We start from the raw sequence: 23,307 nt of genomic DNA, 5'->3' as shown, positions 1-23,307 counted from the left end.
TTGTATGGTGTGAGTAACTAATCGATATGCACAATACAGTCTTTTCCGAATAGTTGGGGAGTGTATGTAACTAATCAACACGCACAACTGTAATTTACTTTGAAGTTTTGAACCATAACATACTTTCACTTTTACAAATGACCAACGTGGTGTACTGGTTTGGTTTGGAGTGCCAGAGTATTAGAATATTGGACTGCGGCTAATACTATTTCTCCTCAAACTTTTCGCATTAGGCCTACGTCATTCATCCCGTCATTTCAAAAGTAAATAATTCAGCAAACAACGACCAAGCTCATATCTCAAAGCATTGACTTTTCAATTTGCCACCAAAATATCAAATTCTGATATATTTGTTGACCATTTGCAAACTTCCATATTTTGCATTGGCCGGAGAATGATTTCCCCTTTATAAATATAGCCTCTGCTGTTCTAGCTCAATCAGACACTGACAAAGAGTGTTTGTGTTTGTGAATACAGAGGAAAAAAAGAAGAAAGAAATCATGGCAAGCTCTGAGTGCTGCTCAAACCCACCAGCCCTGAACCCGTCCAGCGGCTCCGGCCACGTCGAAAAGCTCGGCGGTTTCGATTCCTATGTCACTGGCTCCCCTGACTCTAAGCTTGCCGTTCTTCTCGTCCATGACGCTTTTGGTACTTTACCCACCACTCCAAAAGTCTTTCTTTTCTTTTTTTGCTTGTTTCAAAAGCTTGCATTTTTTGTTCAGTTTGTGATTTGGGTTTGTGGGTTTGAGTGGTCTGTGTGTGTTTTTAGCTTAATGGGTACTGGTTTTTAGCTTGTGTAAATTTATGGGTGCAAGAATCTCCATATCGGAAAATTGACAAATTATAACTTATATCGAGGTCTTGTAGTGGAAAGCCGGCCTGTATTTCTGAAATCTTTGACACTGTTGCATATGTTTGATTAATTGATGAAGCAATCAGTTCTGACATCTTCCTTTTCCTTTTGGCTTTGTGGGTGCTGTGCATATGTTTGATTAACTGAGCAACCATTTACTTGTTCCCCATTTTCTGTTTTTTCTTTCTTCTGTTTTTGCATGATTGTTGTTCTTTCTTTTCCCGTTTGCTTCCAATTGGGAATTTGAATAGCGTAATTGATTTTTGATCATTCAAACCATCTGTCTCTCTCTCTACTGTATAGTTTCTTTCTGTGATGTTCTATCACCAAACCACTTGTTAATGTTACATGTTTTTGCCATGCAGGATATGAAGCTCCAAAGGCTAGGTATGACCGATTCCCACATTTGATAGATGAGTTCTCAGAAATCGATCGCTTTTCTTGGATTTTAAATCACATTTTCTGATTAAATTTGATGACTTGGTGAACTTTCTGAAATTATTTACTCAGAAGTACAATCCTTGAGGAAAAAATGGTTATGATAGGTCTATGTAAAGAGAATCACTAGTTTTGAAGAATAGTTCAGAATCAGGTTGTTTACCATATACCTGTCGAACTTCACACTTTTCTCTAATGCCCTCTCGTTACGCTTAAAAGTTCCACACCTGTATTTTGTGTGTCAACTCTTTACAATAACAATGGATAGTTGGTCCTTCTAGTTTCCAACATCAGAATTTTTTTGTTTGAAGAAACAGTTGTGATATTTTCCTGAATCACTATTAAGTTTGCAAGATTGTAAAGTGCCCTATGCCCTTTAACTAATGCCACCGGTCTCTTGTAAAGGATGCTTGCAGACAAAATTGCAGCTGCTGGGTTCATTGTTGTGCTCCCAGACTTCTTCAATCGAGACCCTTTTAATGGGGACCTTGCCTCTATACCGGTTTGGATAAAAGCTCATGCACCGGTTGGTTCTTTTGTTTTGATGCATATCTCTAAGTATTTTGTTTATCTGTAATTTAAGTACTCTCACAAGTATCTGTGTGTGATTCGTGAATTTCACGTAGAACTTGGGAGACATTTTCATTTCAGCTTTAGCATCCCAGTATTGTTGTTGTTTTGAGCTTCATATGGTCTTGAACTCTAGGATGTTTCCACCTATTGAGACTATTGTGACAAAAAATACAAGGACCTTATATAGTGGTGTTTTAAAAGTTGATATGGAATTGTCGAGCATACAAGTGCCGCTAAAACTGAGGTTATGAGCTCTTGTTTTCGTATCTACAGGACAAAACAATCGAAGATGCAAAACTGGTAATTGAAGCTTTAAAAAGCAAAGGTGTTTCTGCAATTGGTGCTGTAGGCTTCTGTTGGGGCGGTGAGTTCATTTTCCTGCTCTCCGTTATGTATATCTATTTCCTGGTTTATTAGTGCTATTCCAGTTTAACAATGTCTCGTAGGAGGAGGTGCTTATTTTCCTGCTCGGTTCGTTATGGCATAGGTCGTTTCATATGACATTGAATTATTTGTGCTGTTTTTAGGCAAGGGTGTCGTTGAACTTGCGAAGCATGACTTTATCCAAGCCGCGGTTCTGTGTCATCCTTCATTTGTCACTCTGGATGATATCAAGGGTAAGATTTCTGTATTTACAGCCAAAATGTTTCTCCGCACCCACTTCTCTCTATTCCTACCAGCAAAATTTGAAAACGATAACAAACCTGTGTTGCGCGATGGCTGCGCAGCCCTGACCGCCACATCTGCTCATGGCTGCAAAAAGAAACAAAATGTGGTATTACAATTCTTTCAAGAAAGAACAAAAGTTTTGTGTGTTGATTATTGATCTGTTCCCGGCTGGTATTACTTTCAGCGGTTAAGGTTCCGATTTCTGTACTTGGAGCTGAGATTGATCAGCTGACTCCACCTGAAGTCGTCAAACAATTTGAAGAGGTTTTAACTGCAAAACCTGAGGTAGGAATGTCCTTCAATGATTTTGATTGTGATCAATGCACATTCCTTATAAGTGACTGTCTGCGTAATGGAATCACAGATTAAAAGCCATGTGAAGATATTCCCGAAGATCGCACACGGGTGGACGTTGAGGTACAACGATGAAGACGAGGCGGCTGTCAAGGCAGCTGAGGAGGCTCATCAAGACTTGTTGGGGTGGTTCTTGGAGCATATCAAGTGACTGGAACCATATATCACTGCTGAAGTGTTTTATTGTCACTTAGGAAGACAGTTTGGAGTACCTTAAATTCTCTTATATGTTGTTTTTTTATCTATTAAGCGGTGGATTGCCCCGGTGACTCAAGCATTCCTCTTTGACCCGCTACATCCCGTATTCAAACTCTCCTCTCCTCTTAATGTAGATCATCGTTTGTACTCAATTGCTTTTTTATCTATTTAATTTATCTGTAATGTTACTTGCTTGGAATAAAGAACAACACCTAAGGTACCTAAAGTTCAAATTTTAAATGTGGACTTCATCGTTTTATGCCTTGGGAAAGTCCCATTGTCCTTTGTGTAATCTTCTTGATGAGACTATTTCTAGCTTACTTTTGAGTTGCCATGTTAGTTGTCATGTTTGGAATAAAAAGGTTATACTAATCACTTTTGAATCAGACATTATCCTCTACATCATAGTTTTGATCTGTTTCAAGCGCCAAGGTTTAAATTGGATTGGAATTTTATTTCGATTCTATTTGCGGTGCGCACGGATAGTTTTGCTTTGGTTGATCATATGCAATGTGCCTTCTGATTGGAAATTCATCCAATACTATCGTGAGCTACTGTATATCCACTGCCAAATGTGCTGCTGAAGCCTGAGTTTCAACGTGGCTTCGATTCTCCTCCTTATTTGTCAGAATACAAACACATAGCTCCAGAAGAACCGTTCGATCAACTCGATCATTCCATTTGATGACAACATAAACTTCTGCAAAGTGTGATACTGTTTGGACCTAAAATGATAGTTTTGGGCCGAGGATTATTATGGGCTCGGCTTAGTATGTAAGATAATGGGCATCTCAAAATATTCCCAGAGAAGGCCTAGCCCAGTAGGGTTCGGCCGAATCCTATAAAAAAACAATCTTATTTGGATAGGAGGTCCAACCGAGTCCTGATATAACAGGGAGTCCTCGAATGCCAATTATGTTTCGAATAAAGAAAGGTGCTGAGAATCAAGGATTTGAATCTGAAGTATAATAGGGTTGGATTTAGAGTCCTACATGAATTAAGACTGACTGAAGCCCATTCGGATTTGATCAAGGAATTATAGTCCGAGTGAAACTCTACTTCGGCATTTGGGAATTACTACTATAAATAGAGAAGGGAGTGCTGTTGGAAATGTGCCCTAAAACCAATCATATGATGATACTTTACGGACATTTCACATGTTAAACTAATCTAGTTTAATATCAAGGGCAAATATTATTGTTTTAAGCCGTCTCATATAAATGTTATATGCTTAAACGATAAGTCCAAGGAATATGTAATTAGGAGAATGTAATTTAAACAAGTTAGATTAATGAGACCATTCTCTTTCGTATACATATCTTAAACGTTCCTGATCATAGGATTGCCAATTGGGCATTGACAGTCCGTTAAGATCAGTACATGCTATGTCTTTTCTTAGTGAGAGTGACTGGTCTCGAGTCATTGGTGTGACTGGTCTCGAGTCATTGGTGTAATTGACACCAAGATAAGCATGTAGGTGCTCAATAACGAATGAGTCCACTGAACACGATCAACGAGGAGTTCTCATACTCATGTCACATGAGAACTCATGGTTGGGATAATGCAAAGTAGTCCTTTGACCTGAGGCATCATAGTTGTCTTGTGGTTAAGTCATTGATCTTTGATTATGTCAAAGTCACTCCATTTGAGGGTGTCCACGGCATAGTTGGGGTTAAGCCACTTAGCCATGGAGGCGAGTGAATGCGCAACAAAGGATCTCTAACCTTCAAACTGTTTGAGGGAGAATACTCTATGATATGATTAAGAATCTCTGGCCAGAGTATGAATGAGATTTAGGAAGTCATTCCAAATCACATTCAAGGTAATCATATAAGTAAATGAATCACATTGGATAGTAGACATGATTAAACTATCAAACCAAACAATGTGGTCAATAGTATTGTATTAGAGAAAGACCGTATTGCATTGTAATCCTAAACTGAATAGGTTCTCCACCTCCTCTGATTAGCTTGTGTAACCATGACATACTGCTAGGTGTCACTCATGGTTTGTGGAAGCCCTAAACGTGTATTATCACTAAAGGGAGAATTGAAAGTAAGTTTCAATTCACAATCGATTTGAAAGTGTTCTAATCGCCCACTGCCTCGCTAAAAGGAACCTAATGGATCGTACACCGTGTAAGGTAGAGATTGAAGAAACAATGGAGATGAGTAAGAATAATTAAATGGTTTAATTATTTATGGCAATGATTAATTAATATGTTAATTAATCAAACGAATAAAGTTCGTTAAAAGACCACGGGTTAGTTTTGGGTCTCAAGGCCCAATGGGCTTCGAATGTCAAGCCCATTGACCTAAGTTGTATGACAACTTAATGACAAATAATTTACAAAGGCCTTAAAAGCCCAATGAAACCCTATGGCCGGCCATTTAGTTAAAGGAGTGGGTTTTGGACTTAATTACAAGTTTGCCACTCAAATGAATGTAGGTATAAATATGACTTTATAACCAAAATTCATTTAGGGTATTCTTTTGGAGAAAATATGAGAACACAAACTCTCATTTCTCTCTAAAGAGGCCGGCCACCCTTGGAGGGATTAGCTAGTAATCTTTCTTCTCCAAGGTCACTCATCTCTTCTTCACATCTTACCTTGTTGTGGAGACTTGGAGGTTCTCTATTTTGAGAACTTGGAGAAACATATTCTTCCATCCAAATCCATGGATCTAAGAAACAAGGAATGAAGGCCCTCTGCTTGAGTGATTAGCCTTTGCTTATGCAAAGAGGAATCTACAAAGGTATAAATTTCTCAACTCACTTTGATTTGAGTTGAGTCTTGGTTCACCTAACTACTAGGCTTTGAATTTCATGGGTGATGTTTTGTTTTGAGTGCATGCAAGCATGATTCCGCATTTAATTGTTAATTGCATGCTATATAGATGTTGCTCAAATGAACATGTTTTTCACAAAATTTCCTTCAAGTGCATCATTCAAGGCCTGTCCAAATTAACACACCAATATGCCCTGCACAAACTCTGACTCTACGTAAAACCTCTCAAACATCTCGAGATCTTTTTATTTTACCCTTTTTCCGCCAATATATCTTCAGTTTGGATAAATAATACTGTGTTGGCAACCGACAACATCTCCAGTTTGGATAAATAATTCAAGACCGATGGTTATCTATCCAAGTCTCGGTTAGTAAGGATTTCCTGAGTCCTTGTTGGAAGAGGTCATCATATTAGCATTCTCGGCGAAGTAAAGTGTTACCAAGTTGCTTAATATTCGACACACTAAAAGCTGAATTTGACATTTTAGGATTGGATACTCATAAGTGTATGTCAGAGTGCGGCACACAGACGACCGAACCATATTTACAATCAAGACACATATTTCTTTCGAGTACTTGTGTCTTTACAGTTTGATATTGATTCGGCGTGCTTATATTCTCATGAATATAATTACATTCACCGAATCCGGTGCCGACAATTCATGAACTTCTGAGAACTAGAAGCTTTATCTTCAAGCTCTAGAACCCGAAAGCTGAGACGTGTTCCTTCCTCGGCCGCAATCGCAAGATTCAAAAACCATTAGCGCACCCAACGCCAAATCAACATTCATTCACTCCCCGACCGAGCTTGGCCAACAAATTGGCACGCCCTGCATTCAATCGAATGACGTAGTTAGCTTATTAGTAATTTAGCTTGCGTGCCACTTAAACTAAGTAGTTTTTAGGAGAACAGTTACTTACACCACCTGTTCATTCTTGTGCATGTATTGTTCATTCTTCATTCATGGCTTTCATTGCTCATCAAGAAAGTGCATAGTTTGATGAAATTTATGTATTTGAGAAAGAAATGTAGAACCTTGAAGGGAAACTTTTTTAGAAGGAAGCAAGATGACTGCCGAAATATCTCTTGATATATCTTTAAAATGGAGTTGTCGATAACCGATAATGGTGAAGCAATATCTACCCATAATATCTTCAAAACTTCGGAGATATTTTAGGTAATATTGAGAATTTCGGTAAAATTTTGATATTTTGGTCCATTTTTTCAATATAAATGTTATTTATTGACACAAAAAATGAACAATTGAGATTGAAAATAGAAGATTTAATAATTATGAAAATTATATCTAATAGTTAAAATACCCACAATACTAAATACTACATAGCATCAAAACCACACCTCAAAGTATGACAGAAATTGGTTAAGAAGTCGTGACACAACAATGATTTGATATTTTAAATGTTTAACCGAATTAAAATAAAATTTTCAAAGAAGTTTAATGGCTTCCAATCAAAATAGAAAAGGAAGTTTGGTGCTATTGGTCCAGAAGTTTTGACGGATATCATCATTTTAAGTGTTACAAAATGAACTATAACATTTTATCTCCCATTTTCAGAAGATTTTTTTATATATATATATGTCATTTTGGGAGTATATTAAGGTCCTCTTTAATTGAAAGGGCTAAACGTAGTCCCGTTTAGAATTATAGGCATACAATAAATTATTTTTAGATGAACAGTGTGAGGTCATACTCATATATCATCTCCAACCGAAAAGGCTAAACATAACATTCTCAATAATATTTAGTTTTAAGTTTGTACTTTAAAGTTAAGATCAAGTACCTAAAGCCCCCCAACCTTTCAGTGGCATCCCAAATTGATCTCAACTTTTTTAAACATTTCAAATAAGTACCAAACCTATTGAAAATGTCACATCCATTAAGACCAATAAAATTTTCAAACATAGATTATATTCATGACCCACCAACTTAGTACATCATGGTCCACATTAATACTAGTTACCTCAAAATTTAAATTTCAAACATAGATTATACAATATGGAATCCAATGGTCAAATGGGTATTGAATTGAACCGAAAATGGAACCAAATTGAAATTACATAAGGAGGGCAATCTTCTAACAAATGATAGGGTTAAGAATTCATATAGGGTTTCAAACAGCTTGTTTTTGCTCATGTGTTTTTTCGTCATATGACGATACTTGGCTCGTAAAGCTTCAAGTTCTTTTTTGTGGGCAGTGAAGATGGTGGTGACCGCATCATAGCAGTCCATATCATTTTAGGAACCTCCATAACCTTCTTCTTGATGTTGGCGGCATGAGTTGTAGGGTGGAGTTGGTGGTTTTGCGTTAGGTTTGAAGGTTATGGCATGATAAGGGTGGTGATGACCGTTAGTTGGTGAAGGTTATGATTCTATGACCTTTAATTGATTTTAACTGAGGGCTTAACGGATGTGACGAGACATTTTTAATAGGTTAGGTACTTGTTTGAATGATAAAAAAGTTGACACCAATTTGAAATGACACTAAAAAGTTGAGAGATTTTAAAATTATTAGTTTATTTAATCTATAGTTGGATATTTTCAAACCTAGTCATGACTTTGAATAAATTATTATAGCTAACGAGCTAGGCTCAGTAAAGGGGCTAAGAGCCAAATAATGATCTTATAGGCTCTATAAAATTATAGCCTGGCTATTAATTGGAGATGATTTTTCGGATAAATCAGATTATTTTTTCGTTTTTAGATCTTTAACCTTCTCCATTGAAGATGACCTAACGTGTATTTTATCACAATTGCAATGAAAACGTGAAATGATGGATAAATTTTTCGATGTGCCAAAACATGGGGTACTACTTCATATGTCATTATATAAGACCACTTGTATACTAACATATGATGTACCACCTTCTGTACGGAACAATGAAAAGTCTATCCAAATGATGAGGGGCCTTCTGGACCGTAAAAATTGTTATGGCGGTCAGCCAATCGTACGGTCAGGATCTCTTCTGGAAGTGAAGCCACAAAATAGACAGTTGGACTCAGAAGTTTATGATCTTTTCGTGTTCCTGATGAGGAGAAAAAGGACGCCCCAGTGAAGCACGTGGGGGACACGCTTAACTAACAAACGACGTAAAACGCGGCCTCTCGGAGATGGGACCCGTTTGAACAGCGTCATGGGAAAAGCGCGTGGATTCATTATCTTTCCCAGTTCGATTGCAAATTTACAATTTTATCCTCTTATAATTTCGGCCTTCCCACATACCCTCTTAGACGATGATGACTACTCTTCTTCCCAATACTACGAATCTGCCATTTGCGTTTTTGGTCGGATTTTCTTTTATTTTATGTCCATTTTTGAGAAATAGAAAGAGTAATGTCACAATTCTGTGTCAAAATTCTGTCATGCATTTACATTGATGCATTAGACGATTGGATTTGCATGGTTAAACATTAACAATTTTAGTCCAGCCATTCAAACTCGAATACATTTTAAATAAGAAAACATCAATTTACATACCATACACTTGTGTATTGTAGAAAAACTCCTTTTTTCCGCTAATTTAGAACTTTTGCCTAAAATATACGTTATTGTATAGAAGTTAAGAGTCAAATATGTTGTCGTTTTCTCTTTTCAAGATTGTTTTAATTTTTATTGTGATTTCTTTTCTTAAAAGGGGACCAGCATGTCTTAGCCATAATAATTCACCATTTTAGCAGTTGGAAAAACTCATAAAGGCATACAAACCTTATCTCGACGCACACTAAAAGTCAATAATTTAGCTCTGCCGAGTGATGGATTATATAGTCTTTATTCCTTTTTAACTCACTACATTGCAAGCCAAAATTCTCTTCCTAAGCCTGATTTAGAGTGGTAATAATATTTTAATAATAATAATAATAATAAAAGTCAGTAATTAAGTTCATAATGTTTGTTGCATTTGGACTATGAAAACGCTCGTTTCTGAAGAAAAAAAGAAGGGGGTATTGGAGATTTATCCCATTATTATTGCTATTCGTTGGATGATGAGTTTGCTTCGTTCAATCACTTAGAAGTGGTCTTCGCGATCTTCCAATCAAGCAGCCCAACTTTAGCCAATTCGAGGGTGCGCTTTATGAGTTGGGCAACGATGACTCCTCTTTGGTGATGGTCTTCTCTCGTGACGAACTACTAGGGGTGGGCACTTAGAATTGAAAACTGAAACCGAAACACGAACCAAATTAAACCGTACCGAATGGTTTGGTATTGCGGTTTTGAAACGGTTTCGGTTTTGAAACCAAACCGCAACATAGAAAACGGTTTGGTTTCGGTTTTAGCTTTTGAAAACCGCACCGCAAATATTAATAAACATTTAATTAAATGTCCATATTATATTTCATGTTTTAATTGGTCGTTTGTTAGAATCCATACACTTAGTATAGGACTCAACCATACTAGAATATCATCATTCATCAATTTCTTTCGTTCATTAACTTGAAGGACTTTTGTTATTTTATACCATCACACACACATATATGTACAAGGGTGGACTGATCTTGTTATCAAGAGTCGAACAATGATCTAATGAAGTCCACTCATATGAAGCATGATATTACATATTCTAATATCAAAGTTTCGCTCACGTTTAATGAATTCAAATTTATTTAACTTGTTTTATAATAAACATTGTAAGGGACACCCTTTTATTGCACAAACATGTTTTAACATCACAATTACATGCAACATGCTAATTGTTTACATAACAAATGTCTTTTTCCTATTGCTATTGGGAAATACTTATTAATATGTTAAATTGCAAATTGTACATTTTTTCTTAAAAACCAAACCGAAACCGTTTGAAACCGCACCAAACATAACCAAACGGTTTGGTTTCATTTCGGTTTTGGCTTCAAAACCGTACCGCATCGAACTGCAAAACAATTCGGTTTCAATTTCGGTTTCACTCAAAACCGCACCAAACCAAACCGTGCCCACCCCTACGAACTACCATGTTCTCCAGTTTTATAGCTTTTGAGGGGCATCTCCTCTCTTTTTTAGGCATGCCTATAGGGTATTTGGCAATGTTTGTCTCATCTTTCTAGATTCTTTGATGCTCCTTGTGTAATTAGGCAAAACTTTTCTTTCCCATTGCGGGACTGAGAGTTGTAGTAGGATAATGGGTATAGGAAGACTAAATTTTTAAATCAAATAATGTGTCATTAATAAAAAGTAAACACGTTAATCGATATTTAAGTAATAATCTAATCATCAACATCTTCATCAATTGGTTTACAAACTTTAATTCAAAAATTTAATCTCTTTAGCATTATCCGTTATAATGCAATTCCTTCTTATGTTTCGCTTTACCGTTTTCAATATATTACTATCTTTCTCATAAAAAATAAAAAAATAATTAATTTATGGCTTGGCTGTCGGCTCTCCAATGATGAAAAACAAAACTGAAAGATAAAGTACTTTTGTTTATTTTATGGCTACCAATTCATGATTATAAAAGATTATGCTTTGGAGCTCCCATGTGATGCACGCATGCACCTGGGCCGCCTGCCTGGGGTATGCAAATTAATGTAGGATTATTATTAGTACAATAATGACCTCTTAATTTATATTACCAAAATAACAGGCAAAACTTAATTCCGGTTCCTACTTAGCGTAAGGTGTTGTTATTCACACATCAATTTTTAACTCTCACACATTTTTCTCAATTTTTGACCGTTGAATCGAATTAATTAAAGAATATCAATAAATAAAAATTAACAAAAGTGTGCGAAAGATTAAAAAATGTGTGTGATTTCATGATTTCCTCGTTCCAAGCAAGTAAACATGCCATCAATCAATTCTCATTTCTCATACCTCTTTTAGATGATCTGCTAGTAATTCACGATTCTTGGATCAATGTCATCTTAAGTTGAAGGCAAATGCTCTATTTGTCTCAGTAAAGCAAAAAATTAATAAAATCCCAAACTGAATGGCAAAAAGGTCTTTTCACCTAAATATAATTATTTTGCAAATCCCTATCTAAAATTATTATTTTATCAGGAAAGCAAAATAATGCAAAATAATGGCCATCTTTAAACAATGTGCTGTTTTCTCATTTTAGTAATATTTTACTGTTCTTCTCTGTTTTTCTCTGTCCCTCTCTCTCTTCGCTCCAAAAAGCTGCGACTTGGAGTACGCCGTTCTGCGATTCTCTCTCTCTCTCTTCGAGATCCAAAAGCACCTCCACTCAGAAATCTCCAGCCCAATCTTCAGATATCTGCCACTTCTTCGACTCCCAATTTCTGTTGAATCCGAAGGCACTTCTACCATGCTTTTTTAAAACCCATTACTTTCTTCTCCAAAAGCATCCACCTTTATTTTTATATTTTCCTTAGAAAACGTTAGAGATTACCGCCTTCTTTAGATCCTCCAAATTTAGTTATTTCCGCTGGGTTGCTTTGCACAAGTCACACTCCAACTCTGTGATCTGTAAAATTTTCGTTTCCAACTAAATTAGATCTTCCGCAGCTGTCCTATTTTGGACTAAAGCTCTTTGCTTTGTTCTTGCAACTTCCGAATTCGAATTGGATTTTAATCGGTATTGTGTTGGGATTTTTGTTTTGATCTTTAGTTGGTTATATTTGGGAGATTTGGTCATCTGGGTATTTTGATTTTAGTGGGATTTGGGTTTTCTTTTTGCTGTTTTTTGTGATCCGGGTCTGGGTTTTTTCAACTCAAGGTGTTAGATGCACCTGTTGGATTGTTGCTTAGAAACCCTTTGGATGCTTTGTTAAGATGCAGCCGGATCAAAGAAAAAAGGTATATTAAATCACTCTGATGTATTCCTGCAAAAATGCAAAACGTTTCTGATGTCCTTCCGATGTGTGCAATCATATGTTCATATTAGTAGTTTTAGTTGATTTTATTCGAAGATTTGGTCTTGCATTTGTTAACTATTTCATGATAATTGGAGTCAAAACTTTCTTGCTGGTGCAGATTTTAGCGTAGTATTTCCTGCTGTATTATCATGGTGTTCCTATAGATGGACTGTACAGTGTTCCTGTTCATGTTTCAGTTCTGTGCCATATGCATTTGTGCATTTGGTTGTATGGGAAAATGCCCACTTATAATTTGTCTTATGAAGCTGTTATTGCTTAGTTTTCGTTTTGTATCGTAAAACATTTTATGGCTAGTTCATGGGGTAAAGGTTAGTCAAGCTGAAATACAATACATTACATAAATTTCTTGTATTCTTAACTAGGAATCTAAGTTTTCTTTAACTAAAGAATAGTCAGTGTCATTTACAAATCTCATGTTATCGTTCTTTACATTTTCTAGCCGTTTACCTACTTGATCATGATAAGTACTTGTAATCTTCAGTCAAGAAGTAGAGGGAAATATTTTAAAGAAAATAACTAGTGGGTGTTCAGCCTGATTTGGTGATGTTCATACTGTGATTAACAAGGGTAGAGATTGACTTGTTTCATATTCTTCGACTTAAATTTGCAAAATACGAATGATTTGATTTTTGGGTCTCGTTTAGTCATCCTTGTATTGTGACCAACTGTTTCCACCCAATGTTGTGAATCATTTTGATTGCATAATGACTTGTCTTATGGTATTGTGTTGATGAAATGGTATGTTTGTGGCCATGCAGTCCTCTGCAGATGTGGACTTCTTCACAGAATATGGTGAGGGTAGTAGGTATAAAATAGAGGAAGTAATTGGTAAAGGAAGCTATGGCGTTGTTTGCTCTGCATATGATACACATACTGGAGAAAAGGTTGCGATAAAGAAAATCAATGATATTTTTGAACATGTATCAGATGCCACTCGCATTCTTCGCGAGATTAAACTTCTTAGGCTCCTACGCCATCCAGACATTGTGGAGATCAAGCACATCTTGTTACCACCATCCAGAAGGGAATTCAAGGACATTTATGTTGTGTTTGAACTCATGGAATCTGATTTGCACCAGGTTATTAAAGCAAATGACGATTTGACACCAGAACATTATCAGTTCTTTCTTTATCAGCTTCTTCGAGGCATGAAGTACATACACACAGGTAATTTTATACTTTTTAATGACCTTGTTCACGGTACATTTACAATATTTTGCATTACTGCAGATTCTTTTTACCTCAAACTCAAATTAGATCATGACAATACTGGTTCTGATTTTCTTCATATATTGGTTTTGTAGCAAATGTCTTTCACCGAGATCTAAAACCCAAAAATATCTTAGCAAATGCTGACTGCAAACTCAAGATCTGTGACTTTGGTCTTGCAAGAGTAGCTTTCAATGATACTCCTACAGCTATATTCTGGACGGTAAGTCTTTCTTTAATAACTTGTGAGCTTTGATTTCCACATGGTATCAGATTTTCACGTTTTCTGAAAATGTAAGTTGTTCAGGTCTCATCTCTAACTTCATTTCTTATACATGCAGGACTATGTTGCCACAAGATGGTACAGGGCCCCTGAATTGTGTGGATCATTTTTCTCAAAGGTGCAAGAATCATTATCCCTTTCTATATTGGGTGCTGTTTGACAGATATTTAATAATTTTATAGAATACAATACAAAACAATATTAGAATGAGCCATACCTTCGCTATCTTTTTAATCTTAATTTGGTTGGCCTTCCATTGTTTACCTTAAATCTACTTCCTGTAATAGCATTGAACAGTAACCATTGCCAGTTATGTCATGCAGTCACCCAGTGATAGCCATCTCAGTCCGCTGCGATAAATTTGTTTCTTTTACTTTTCTGCTTTCTTTTCCAGGTGTGATATTCAGTCCATTGATACTCTTGTTTCTATTTTCAGTATACACCTGCAATAGATATATGGAGCATAGGGTGCATTTTCGCAGAGCTCTTAACTGGGAAGCCTCTATTTCCTGGCAAAAATGTTGTTCATCAATTGGATCTGATGACTGATCTATTGGGAACACCATCTGCTGATGCAATTGCCAGGGTCAGTTTACTGTAATATATTTATTTACAATATTAACAAATTCTGACTATATTTTGTTGTGTGTACATTTCATTGTCTGAACTACTCTTCTCTGAGTCCAATTCTAAATTTTATCAAACAGGTACGCAATGAGAAGGCGCGCAGATACTTGAGCAGTATGCGAAGGAAGAAGCAAATTCCTTTCTCCCAGAAGTTCCCTAATGCAGACCCACTTGCACTTCGTTTATTAGAAAGAATGTTGGCATTTGAACCAAAGGATAGACCTACTGCTGAAGAGGTAAATGTTCATACAAATTCTTCATTTTTTTTACCATGTAAATTATCCTGCTAATGGAGATATTCTTCTGCTTCGTTTAGGCCCTTGCTGATCCCTATTTTAAGGGTTTGGCAAAGGTGGAGAGAGAACCTTCTGCTCAACCAGTTACCAAGATGGAATTTGAATTTGAGAGGCGAAGGATAACCAAGGAAGATGTAAGAGAGCTCATTTACCGTGAGACTCTTGAGTACCATCCAAAGATGTTGAAGGAGTACTTAGAAGGATCTGAGCCAACAGGATTCATGTATCCAAGGTATTCTCATCCGAAATTTTAAATTAGCAACCTATTTTAAAACATCCTAACTCATACATTTCTCTTACAAGAATCTTTATATTTGTAGTTATGTATATGTTCATCGTCTGGTTAACATCTGTGTTTCTCATAACATAAAATGTCTGGCCAACATTGTGGGTATTACTTTGAGTTGTGAAAAGTTGAAGCACCTCGAATTAAAACCCTTAGTGCTCTTCCCAGCGAAGTATCTAAACACTGTTCCAGGCTTCCATAAGAGTAATGTATGTGTTATCACTTCTAAAGGGTATAAACAAAGTAAGCTAAAATCCGCAACTTGAAGCCTATTTTGTTAATGGGTTTCCCACTGTAGTGAAGTGAACTGTCAGTCTCAGGAACCATCACAGTTTGCTCTGGAAGCAGGATGTATGTAAGGTACATGAGTCAGTATACAAGTAAGATAGATATGCACATCGTACAATCTTGAAAAAAGCAAGAAATATGGCATTATAATGTTAATAGACACAATATTAACAGATTTTATGTTGATGTCATGTAATCAAGTATTTGATTTGGTTACTAAACCTTGAATATCAAATTTGGTGGGAGAATACAACGCAAACTACCGGGAGAGCATGCAAACCAAGTTTCCTCTGATTTTCAAGCTTTATTGCTCTTCAAAGGAGAAAGCTTTATCTTAATTTTTAATTTACTTGCTTTTTCAACACAGTGCTGTTGACCATTTCAAGAAGCAATTTACTTATCTTGAGGAGCACTACGGAAATGGCACAACAGCTGTTGCGCCTGAAAGAACACATGCATCACTGCCCAGGTATCCCTTGTACCATCTGTTTTCTAAGCATCACCTGTAAATTTTATTAGCATTCTTGTCTAATTGCTCACAATCTGTATTCGAAATCTGGGGATTGAATGAAATTTGTGCTAATCTGATTTCGAAATCTGGGTATTGACTAAAATTTGTGCTTGCAGGGCATGTGTTTCATATTCAGATAACCCGGTACAGCATTCAACAGATGTCACAGATGACCTCTCAAGATGCTGCATCAAAGAAGGTGAGAAGCCACAGACGGACAGGAGCAGTGGGATCCCTACGACAAGGCTCCCAATTCAAGTTCCTCATACCATCCAAGGTGCAGACATGATTACAATAAATTACAAATTGTTGTTGTTAGGGTGTCTGCTTTTTCGCCCTCCAAATGCACTTGCAATATTTCTCTTGTTCCCACTATTCCTACTCTTGCGTTTTAAAATTTGAGTTATATTTTTATCTATTTAAACTGCTGTCACTTTGGTTTTTTGGTTTTTCGTTTTTACTTGTAATGCTGCTTTTTTATGCAGGAGCTGCAAGGCCTGGGAAAGTTGTGGGCTCGGTATTACGCTTTAATAATTGTGGGGCAGCAGCTGCAGCAGAGGCTCTTGAGCAGCGAAGGGTGATGAGGAATCCAGCTGCTCCAACTCAATATCCTGCTGCAAGTGCAGCTTCATATCCTAGAAGAAATATGCCCTGTAAAAATGAGAGGGGAGATTGTGAAGGCGTTGAAGGTTCCAACCGGCTGCAGCCAAAGCCTCCTCAGTACATACCAAGGAAAGTTGCTGCCGCTCAGGGTGGATCTGGTAGCCAATGGTACTGATTCCATGGCAGGTTTATATGGTGGAATCCGCTAACCATAACAGATGTTAGATGGAGCAGTTATCCACCGCACACTAACCGGGATCGATCCATCTCTAATTGAAACTTCATCGATTTAAGTAGTTTGAATACAGTTCCGGATATTGCCACATCTGCGCGAGAAAGATTGAGGCCTTTCAATCTCCACTGGAGGAAGAAATGCTAAGCGATGCATTGACGTACCCGGTTCGTTCCATCGCTTGGTAACTTGGGTAATATTTCGTTTCATCCTTTATGGCGTAACATCAGTGTTTGTATATTCACCTTGTATTCTTTTCGACTTGAAATAATGGTCTCTCTCACGCTCCGTTCCTTGGAACATGTTTGGACATCTGTGGCGATAACTGATTTGGTTTTGTGCTACTTTACTGGCAAATTTAAACGTGTTTTGCTTTGTTAATTGGGTTGAGTGCTTCAGTTTCTCATGCATGCGCCAATGCACCCAAGTCCGTCACAAAAAAATGGGTGTGAAAATCATTTTCCTTTCGGTATCAGTGTTGAACCGTTGTGAAGGTGTTGAAGACCATAAATAAATACAAGTTAAAAAAACCTGATCCTCACGACGATGAACTGTTTCATTGTGTCCATTTTGATTCAGTTTATGCTAAGGGCCCATCTGGTGTCTAAGACTCGATAATAATTGAATTGTTGGATAATTACTCATTCGTAAAACATATCCCATCCGATCCTCCCAAATTTATTCCAGTCCTATTCTAAGAGTAAATTAGAGTAATGGTCCTTCAATTTTAATCAAATTGGAGCAATGGCTTCTCAACTAAAAATTCAATATCGTTGGTCCCTCAATTCATCAAAATGTGAAGTTATGGTTCTTTTGGTCAACTTCGTTAGAATTTTGTCAAAATAAGTTATGTTAGAAGAATCATTGCTACAATTAGATTAGAGTTGAGAGACCATTGCTCTAATTGGGTTAAAATTAAGGGTCCATTTCTTCAGTTGAAGTAAAGTTGAGGGATCATTGATACAATTTTTCTTATTTGCCCTTTGATTTAGCCTCGCACTCCATGATCACGTCGAATCCTTATGAAAATGAATCCAGAACAAAATCACGCTAAAGCTAGGGCGTCACCCGTAAGTGCCGCGCTGTGTGGCCCGAGCACAGTGATAAGTGAGCAAGGGTCGCTGTATCTCCATCGGCACCCGGATGCAGTGTTAAATGAGCAAGGGGGCCATAGAAACTTCTTTTCGAACGACTCCACTCAAAGTTGTTTGGGAGCATATGCTCCTATCAACTTTACCCGGGACACACAAAAGAAGTACTTTGATCCTATTAGACGGGGGAGGGTGAAGAAGCTAGGACAGAAGGGTAGAGTTCAAGAGAGCAAAATGCGTTTAGGAACGTGGAATATAGGAACCTTAACGGGAAAATCTATGGAAGTAGTGGAAGTTATGGTGAGGAGAAGGATAAATATTATGTGCCTACAAGAAACTAAGTGGGTTGGTAGTAAGGCAAAGGATCTAGAAAACTCAGGGTTTAAACTTTGGTATTCGGGCACAAATAGAACGAGAAACGGTGTTGGCATCATCGTGGACAAGACCTTGGTACAAGATGTTGTAGATGTCAAGAGGGTAGGAGATAGAATCATGGCAATCAAGATTGTAATAGGACAAGAACTTATCAATGTGATTAGTGCGTACGCACCTCAAGTAGGGTTGGATACGAGTTCGAAGGAGAAATTTTGGGAAGATCTTGGAGACTTGGTGCAAGGAATTGCTCAGACGGAGAAGTTATTTATAGGAGGAGATTTAAATGGACACGTGGGCAGGGAGACAGGCAACTATGGAGGTTTTCATGGTGGCCATGGTTTTGGGGAGAGAAACGAGGATGGGGAAGCTATCTTGGATTTTGCAATGGCATATGATCTCTTCTTAGCCAACACCTTCTTTAAGAAGAGAGAAGAACATGTGATCACCTACAAGAGTGGGTCGTCAAAAACACAAATAGATTTTCTTCTAATGAGGAAAGGGGATCGTATAACTTGTAAGGATTGCAAAGTTATACCAGGAGAGAGCGTGGCTAATCAACATCGCTTGTTGGTGATGGATGTACATATCAAAAGAGTAAGACAAAAGAACAAGACTTGGAAGTGCCCAAGGACTAGATGGTGGAATCTAAAAGAAGAAAAACAAGTCATTTTCAAAGAGAAGGTAATCACCCAATGTGTGTGGGATAGAGAGGGGGAAGCTAGCCAAATGTGGGATTCCATGGCTAGTTGTATCCGAAAAGTAGCAAAAGAGGTATTAGGAGAGTCCAAGGGCTTTGCCCCACACCAAAAGGAATCTTGGTGGTGGAATGAGGAGGTACAAACAAAGGTGAAGGCTAAGAAGGAATGTTGTAAAGCCTTATACAAGGAGAGGACCGATGAAAATGGTGAAAGGTATAGAAAAGCGAAGCAAGAGGCGAAGAAAGCTGTCAGAGAAGCTAAGTTAGCGGCTTACGACGATATGTATAAACGACTAGATACCAAAGAAGGAGAGTTGGATATCTATAAACTATCTAGAGCAAGGGAAAAGAAGACAAGGGACCTAAACCAAGTGAGGTGCATCAAGGATGAGGATGGAAAGGTTCTTGCTACAGAGAACGCGGTTAAAGACAGATGGAGAGGTTATTTTCATAATCTTTTCAATGAAGGACATGAAATGAGTGCTTCTTTAGGGGAGTTGAGTAACTCAGAAGAGTGTAGAAACTACTCTTTTTATCGTCGAATCCGGAAGGAAGAAGTGGTTGTAGCTTTGAAGAAGATGAAGCATAAAAAAGCAATAGGCCCAGACGATATACCAATCGAAGTGTGGAAACTTTTGGGAGAGACAGGTATAACATGGCTCACTGACCTTTTCAATAGGATTTTGAAAACGAAGAAGATGCCAAATGAGTGGCGAACGAGCACTTTGGTGCCTATCTACAAGAATAAGGGCGACGTACAAAATTGCATGAACTATAGGGGTATTAAGCTAATGAGTCATACAATGAAGCTCTGGGAGAGAGTCATTGAGCATAGATTGAGGCAAGAGACACGGGTTTCGGACAACCAATTCGGGTTCATGCCAGGGCGCTCAACCATGGAGGCAATCTATCTCTTACGAAGATTGATGGAAAGATATAGAGATGGGAAAAAGGATTTACACATGGTCTTTATAGATTTGGAAAAAGCGTATGATAGGGTCCCAAGAGACATTCTTTGGAGGATTTTAGAGAAGAAAGGAGTACGAGTAGCATATATCCAAGCTATAAAGGATATGTATGAAGGAGCAAAGACTGCCGTAAGAACTCATGAAGGACAAACCGAAAGCTTTCCCATAACTGTAGGATTACATCAAGGCTCATCCTTAAGTCCTTACCTTTTTGCGTTGGTAATGGATGAGTTAACAAGACATATTCAAGATGATATTCCTTGGTGTATGCTTTTCGCAGACGATATAGTGTTGATAGATGAAACTCAGGAAGGGGTAAATGCAAAGCTTAACCTTTGGAGAGAAGTGTTGGAATCTAAAGGTCTTCGACTAAGCCGATCAAAGACAGAATATATGGAGTGCAAGTTCAGTGCAAATGGAGGCCAAAACGAGTTAGGGGTGAGGATCGGAGATCAAGAAATACCAAAGAGCGACCGTTTTCGTTACCTAGGATCTATCTTGCAAAAGAACGGAGAATTAGATGGAGATCTCAACCATAGAATACAAGCTGGATGGATGAAGTGGAAGAGTGCATCCGGCGTGTTATGTGACCGCCGTATGCCACTGAAGCTCAAGGGAAAATTTTATAGGACGGCAATAAGGCCGGCGATGCTGTATGGCACAGAATGTTGGGCGGTGAAACATCAACACGTACACAAAATGGGTGTAGCGGAGATGAGGATGCTTCGTTGGATGTGTGGGCACACAAGAAAGGATAAGATTAGGAATGAGGATATCCGGGGTAAAGTAGGAGTAGCCGAAATTGAAGGAAAGATGAGAGAAAATCGGTTACGGTGGTTTGGACATGTGCAAAGAAGGCCTACTGACGCTCCGATTAGAAGATGCGACGATGGGACAGAGGTTCAGGGCCGAAGGGGTAGAGGAAGACCTAGGAAAACTTTGGAAGAGACTCTAAGAAAAGACTTAGAGTACTTGGATCTAACGAAGGACATGACACAGGATCGAGCACAATGGCGTTCTAAGATTCATATAGCCGATCCCACTCAGTGACTTGGATTTTCCAAGTCTCCAACCGAGAAGTTTTCCTCACTCGGAAAATTAAGGGAACACTACCCCAACCTACATGCTCCACTCAGAAAGCTTCAACATACAAGCTTCAACAAAAGAAAATTCAAAGAACTTAGCGAAGAAGGCTTTGGTGTATTTAACACAATACGTTGAAATGAAGGAAAGCTTATTTATTGATATCCCCGATAAGCTACAAATATGTACATATACATGAGTCAAAATAAACACACAAGAGGGAGCCTTCACAAAGGTTGCTTAGGAGAAGTCTCAGCAGTCGGTAGAGCCCCAGAAAGAGAAGGCACCGGAGGGGGATCATTTGGAGCCTCAGTACTGGACAGAACCCTAGAAGGAGGAGGCATCAGAGGTTGATCATTTGGAGCTTCATTACGCGGTACAGCCCCAGAAGACGAAGGCAATAAATGCCTTTGGAACAAACCTACAAATCTCTGATGATCAAGTAAAACCTGACCATCAGTTTCCTTCATCTGGTCAAGCTTCCTCTTCATGTTTGTAGCATAGTCATGTGCGAGCCGGTGCAACTGTTTATTCTCATGCTTGAGCCCTCTAATCTCCTGTTTGAGACTCATCACTTCAGCCGCCAATGATTCAACTTGGCGGGTTCGAGCAAATAGGCGTTGGGCCATATTAGACACAGAACCTGCACACTGAACACTGAGAGCCAGCGAATCCTTAACAGCTAACTCATCAGACCGTTTGGAAAGTAGTCTGTTATCTTTGGGAGTGAGAAGGTTCCTGGCCACCACCGCAGCGGTCATATCATTCTTCATCACGGAATCCCCAACGGTAAGAGGACCAGTAGGGGAGACGAAGGATGGGCGCCATATGTTGTCTGGAGAAGGCGGGGCTGCCTCTTCAACAAGGTTCAAGTCAAAACGACGGTCGGAGGGGCCAGACATTTTCAAAGGTGTTGAAGAGAGAAGAGGTCGGACAAATCAAGATCTTAGAAGTGCAAGAATGAAGCTTCTACTGGTGGAGATTCAAGTGTGCTTTAGAACTTAATGCCAGCCCTTATAAAAATCTGCACTCGACGGAGCTTCAGAAATCGAAGAGGCGCCTGCTCAGAAATCGAAGAGGCGTTTGCTTTCTCAAAAGCTGGGCTGCTTAGAGATCACGAGGGTTGATCTCAGAAATCTAAGAGGCGTTTGCTTTCTCAAAAGTTGGGCTGCTCAAAGACCACGAAGGCTGGTCTCAGAAATTGAAGAGGCGCTCGCTTTCTCAAAAGCTGGGCTCCCCAGAGACCACGAGGGCCGATCTCAGAAATCGAAGAGGCACCTACTTTTCCAGTCTTGTCAGCACCTGTCACACGCATACTCAGCTTTGCGGAAATTATGGGCATTCTGTCGAAGACTTCTGGGGAAGTAGAAAACACATGAATCTTACTGTTCAATCACCCACTTCCCACACGCAACAATAGCTCATGGGTACCACAGAAAACTTTGCCAAAGTTCTCTGCCAAAGTTGAGCACGTGAAGCTTGCAGCTCCCACTACATCGCTCTGACCAAGAAGGGTAAAAGAATAGCAAAGAAACAGCACTAACAAAGTTTAGACCCATAAATTTTGAAGGTCTAGCTACCATATTATTACCCACAAGGGTAAAGGAACAGTACCACTGCTGGATAATTGGACAGTCCCTGTGTGTCAACCTCTGTGCTTCGTGGCAAGGTAGACTAGCAAACATGCCCAACCTTTACTCACATTCGAGAAAACACTCCCAATAAGATTGCTTGCTCCAAAATCGAAGAGGCACCGTCCTCCGAATCTCGAGAGCCAGACTCCCAACATGACTACTTTCTGAAAAATCGAAGAGAGGGTAAAGGAACAGTACCATTGCTGGATAATTGGAAAGTCCCTGTGTGTCAACCTCTGTGCTTCGTGGCAAGGTAGACTAGCAAACATGCCCAACCTTTACTCACATTCGAGAAAACACTCCCAACAAGATTGCTTGCTCCAAAATCGAAGAGGCACCGCCCTCCGAATCTCGAGAGCCAGACTCCCAACATGATTACTTTCTCAAAAATCGAAGA

General features: G+C 38.5%; 2 protein-coding genes across 2 annotated transcripts; both read left to right on the top strand.

Annotated features, from left to right (window-relative positions):
- The first annotated feature begins 346 nt into the window (after positions 1-346).
- Positions 347-3,325, top strand: LOC126609393 (endo-1,3;1,4-beta-D-glucanase-like). The gene is made up of 7 exons (XM_050277328.1): positions 347-648; positions 1,219-1,240; positions 1,697-1,817; positions 2,138-2,228; positions 2,392-2,481; positions 2,718-2,818; positions 2,898-3,325. Exons 1-7 carry the CDS (start codon positions 501-503, stop codon positions 3,036-3,038), a joined length of 714 nt encoding a protein of 237 aa, XP_050133285.1. The 5' UTR covers positions 347-500; the 3' UTR covers positions 3,039-3,325.
- Positions 3,326-11,934: 8,609 nt separating this feature from the next.
- On the top strand, positions 11,935-17,443 carry LOC126607018 (mitogen-activated protein kinase 16-like). Its single transcript, XM_050274432.1, has 10 exons — positions 11,935-12,647; positions 13,486-13,894; positions 14,032-14,159; positions 14,278-14,337; positions 14,656-14,805; positions 14,927-15,082; positions 15,163-15,374; positions 16,084-16,185; positions 16,344-16,504; positions 16,713-17,443. Exons 1-10 carry the CDS (start codon positions 12,624-12,626, stop codon positions 17,003-17,005), a joined length of 1,695 nt encoding a protein of 564 aa, XP_050130389.1. The 5' UTR covers positions 11,935-12,623; the 3' UTR covers positions 17,006-17,443.
- Positions 17,444-23,307: the final 5,864 nt, after the last annotated feature.

This window comes from Malus sylvestris, chromosome 16, assembly GCF_916048215.2.
Source record: "Malus sylvestris chromosome 16, drMalSylv7.2, whole genome shotgun sequence".
Classification (NCBI taxonomy): domain Eukaryota; kingdom Viridiplantae; phylum Streptophyta; class Magnoliopsida; order Rosales; family Rosaceae; genus Malus; species Malus sylvestris.
Note: the sequence above shows the minus strand (reverse complement) of the source record. Positions and strands in the feature narration are given on the sequence as shown.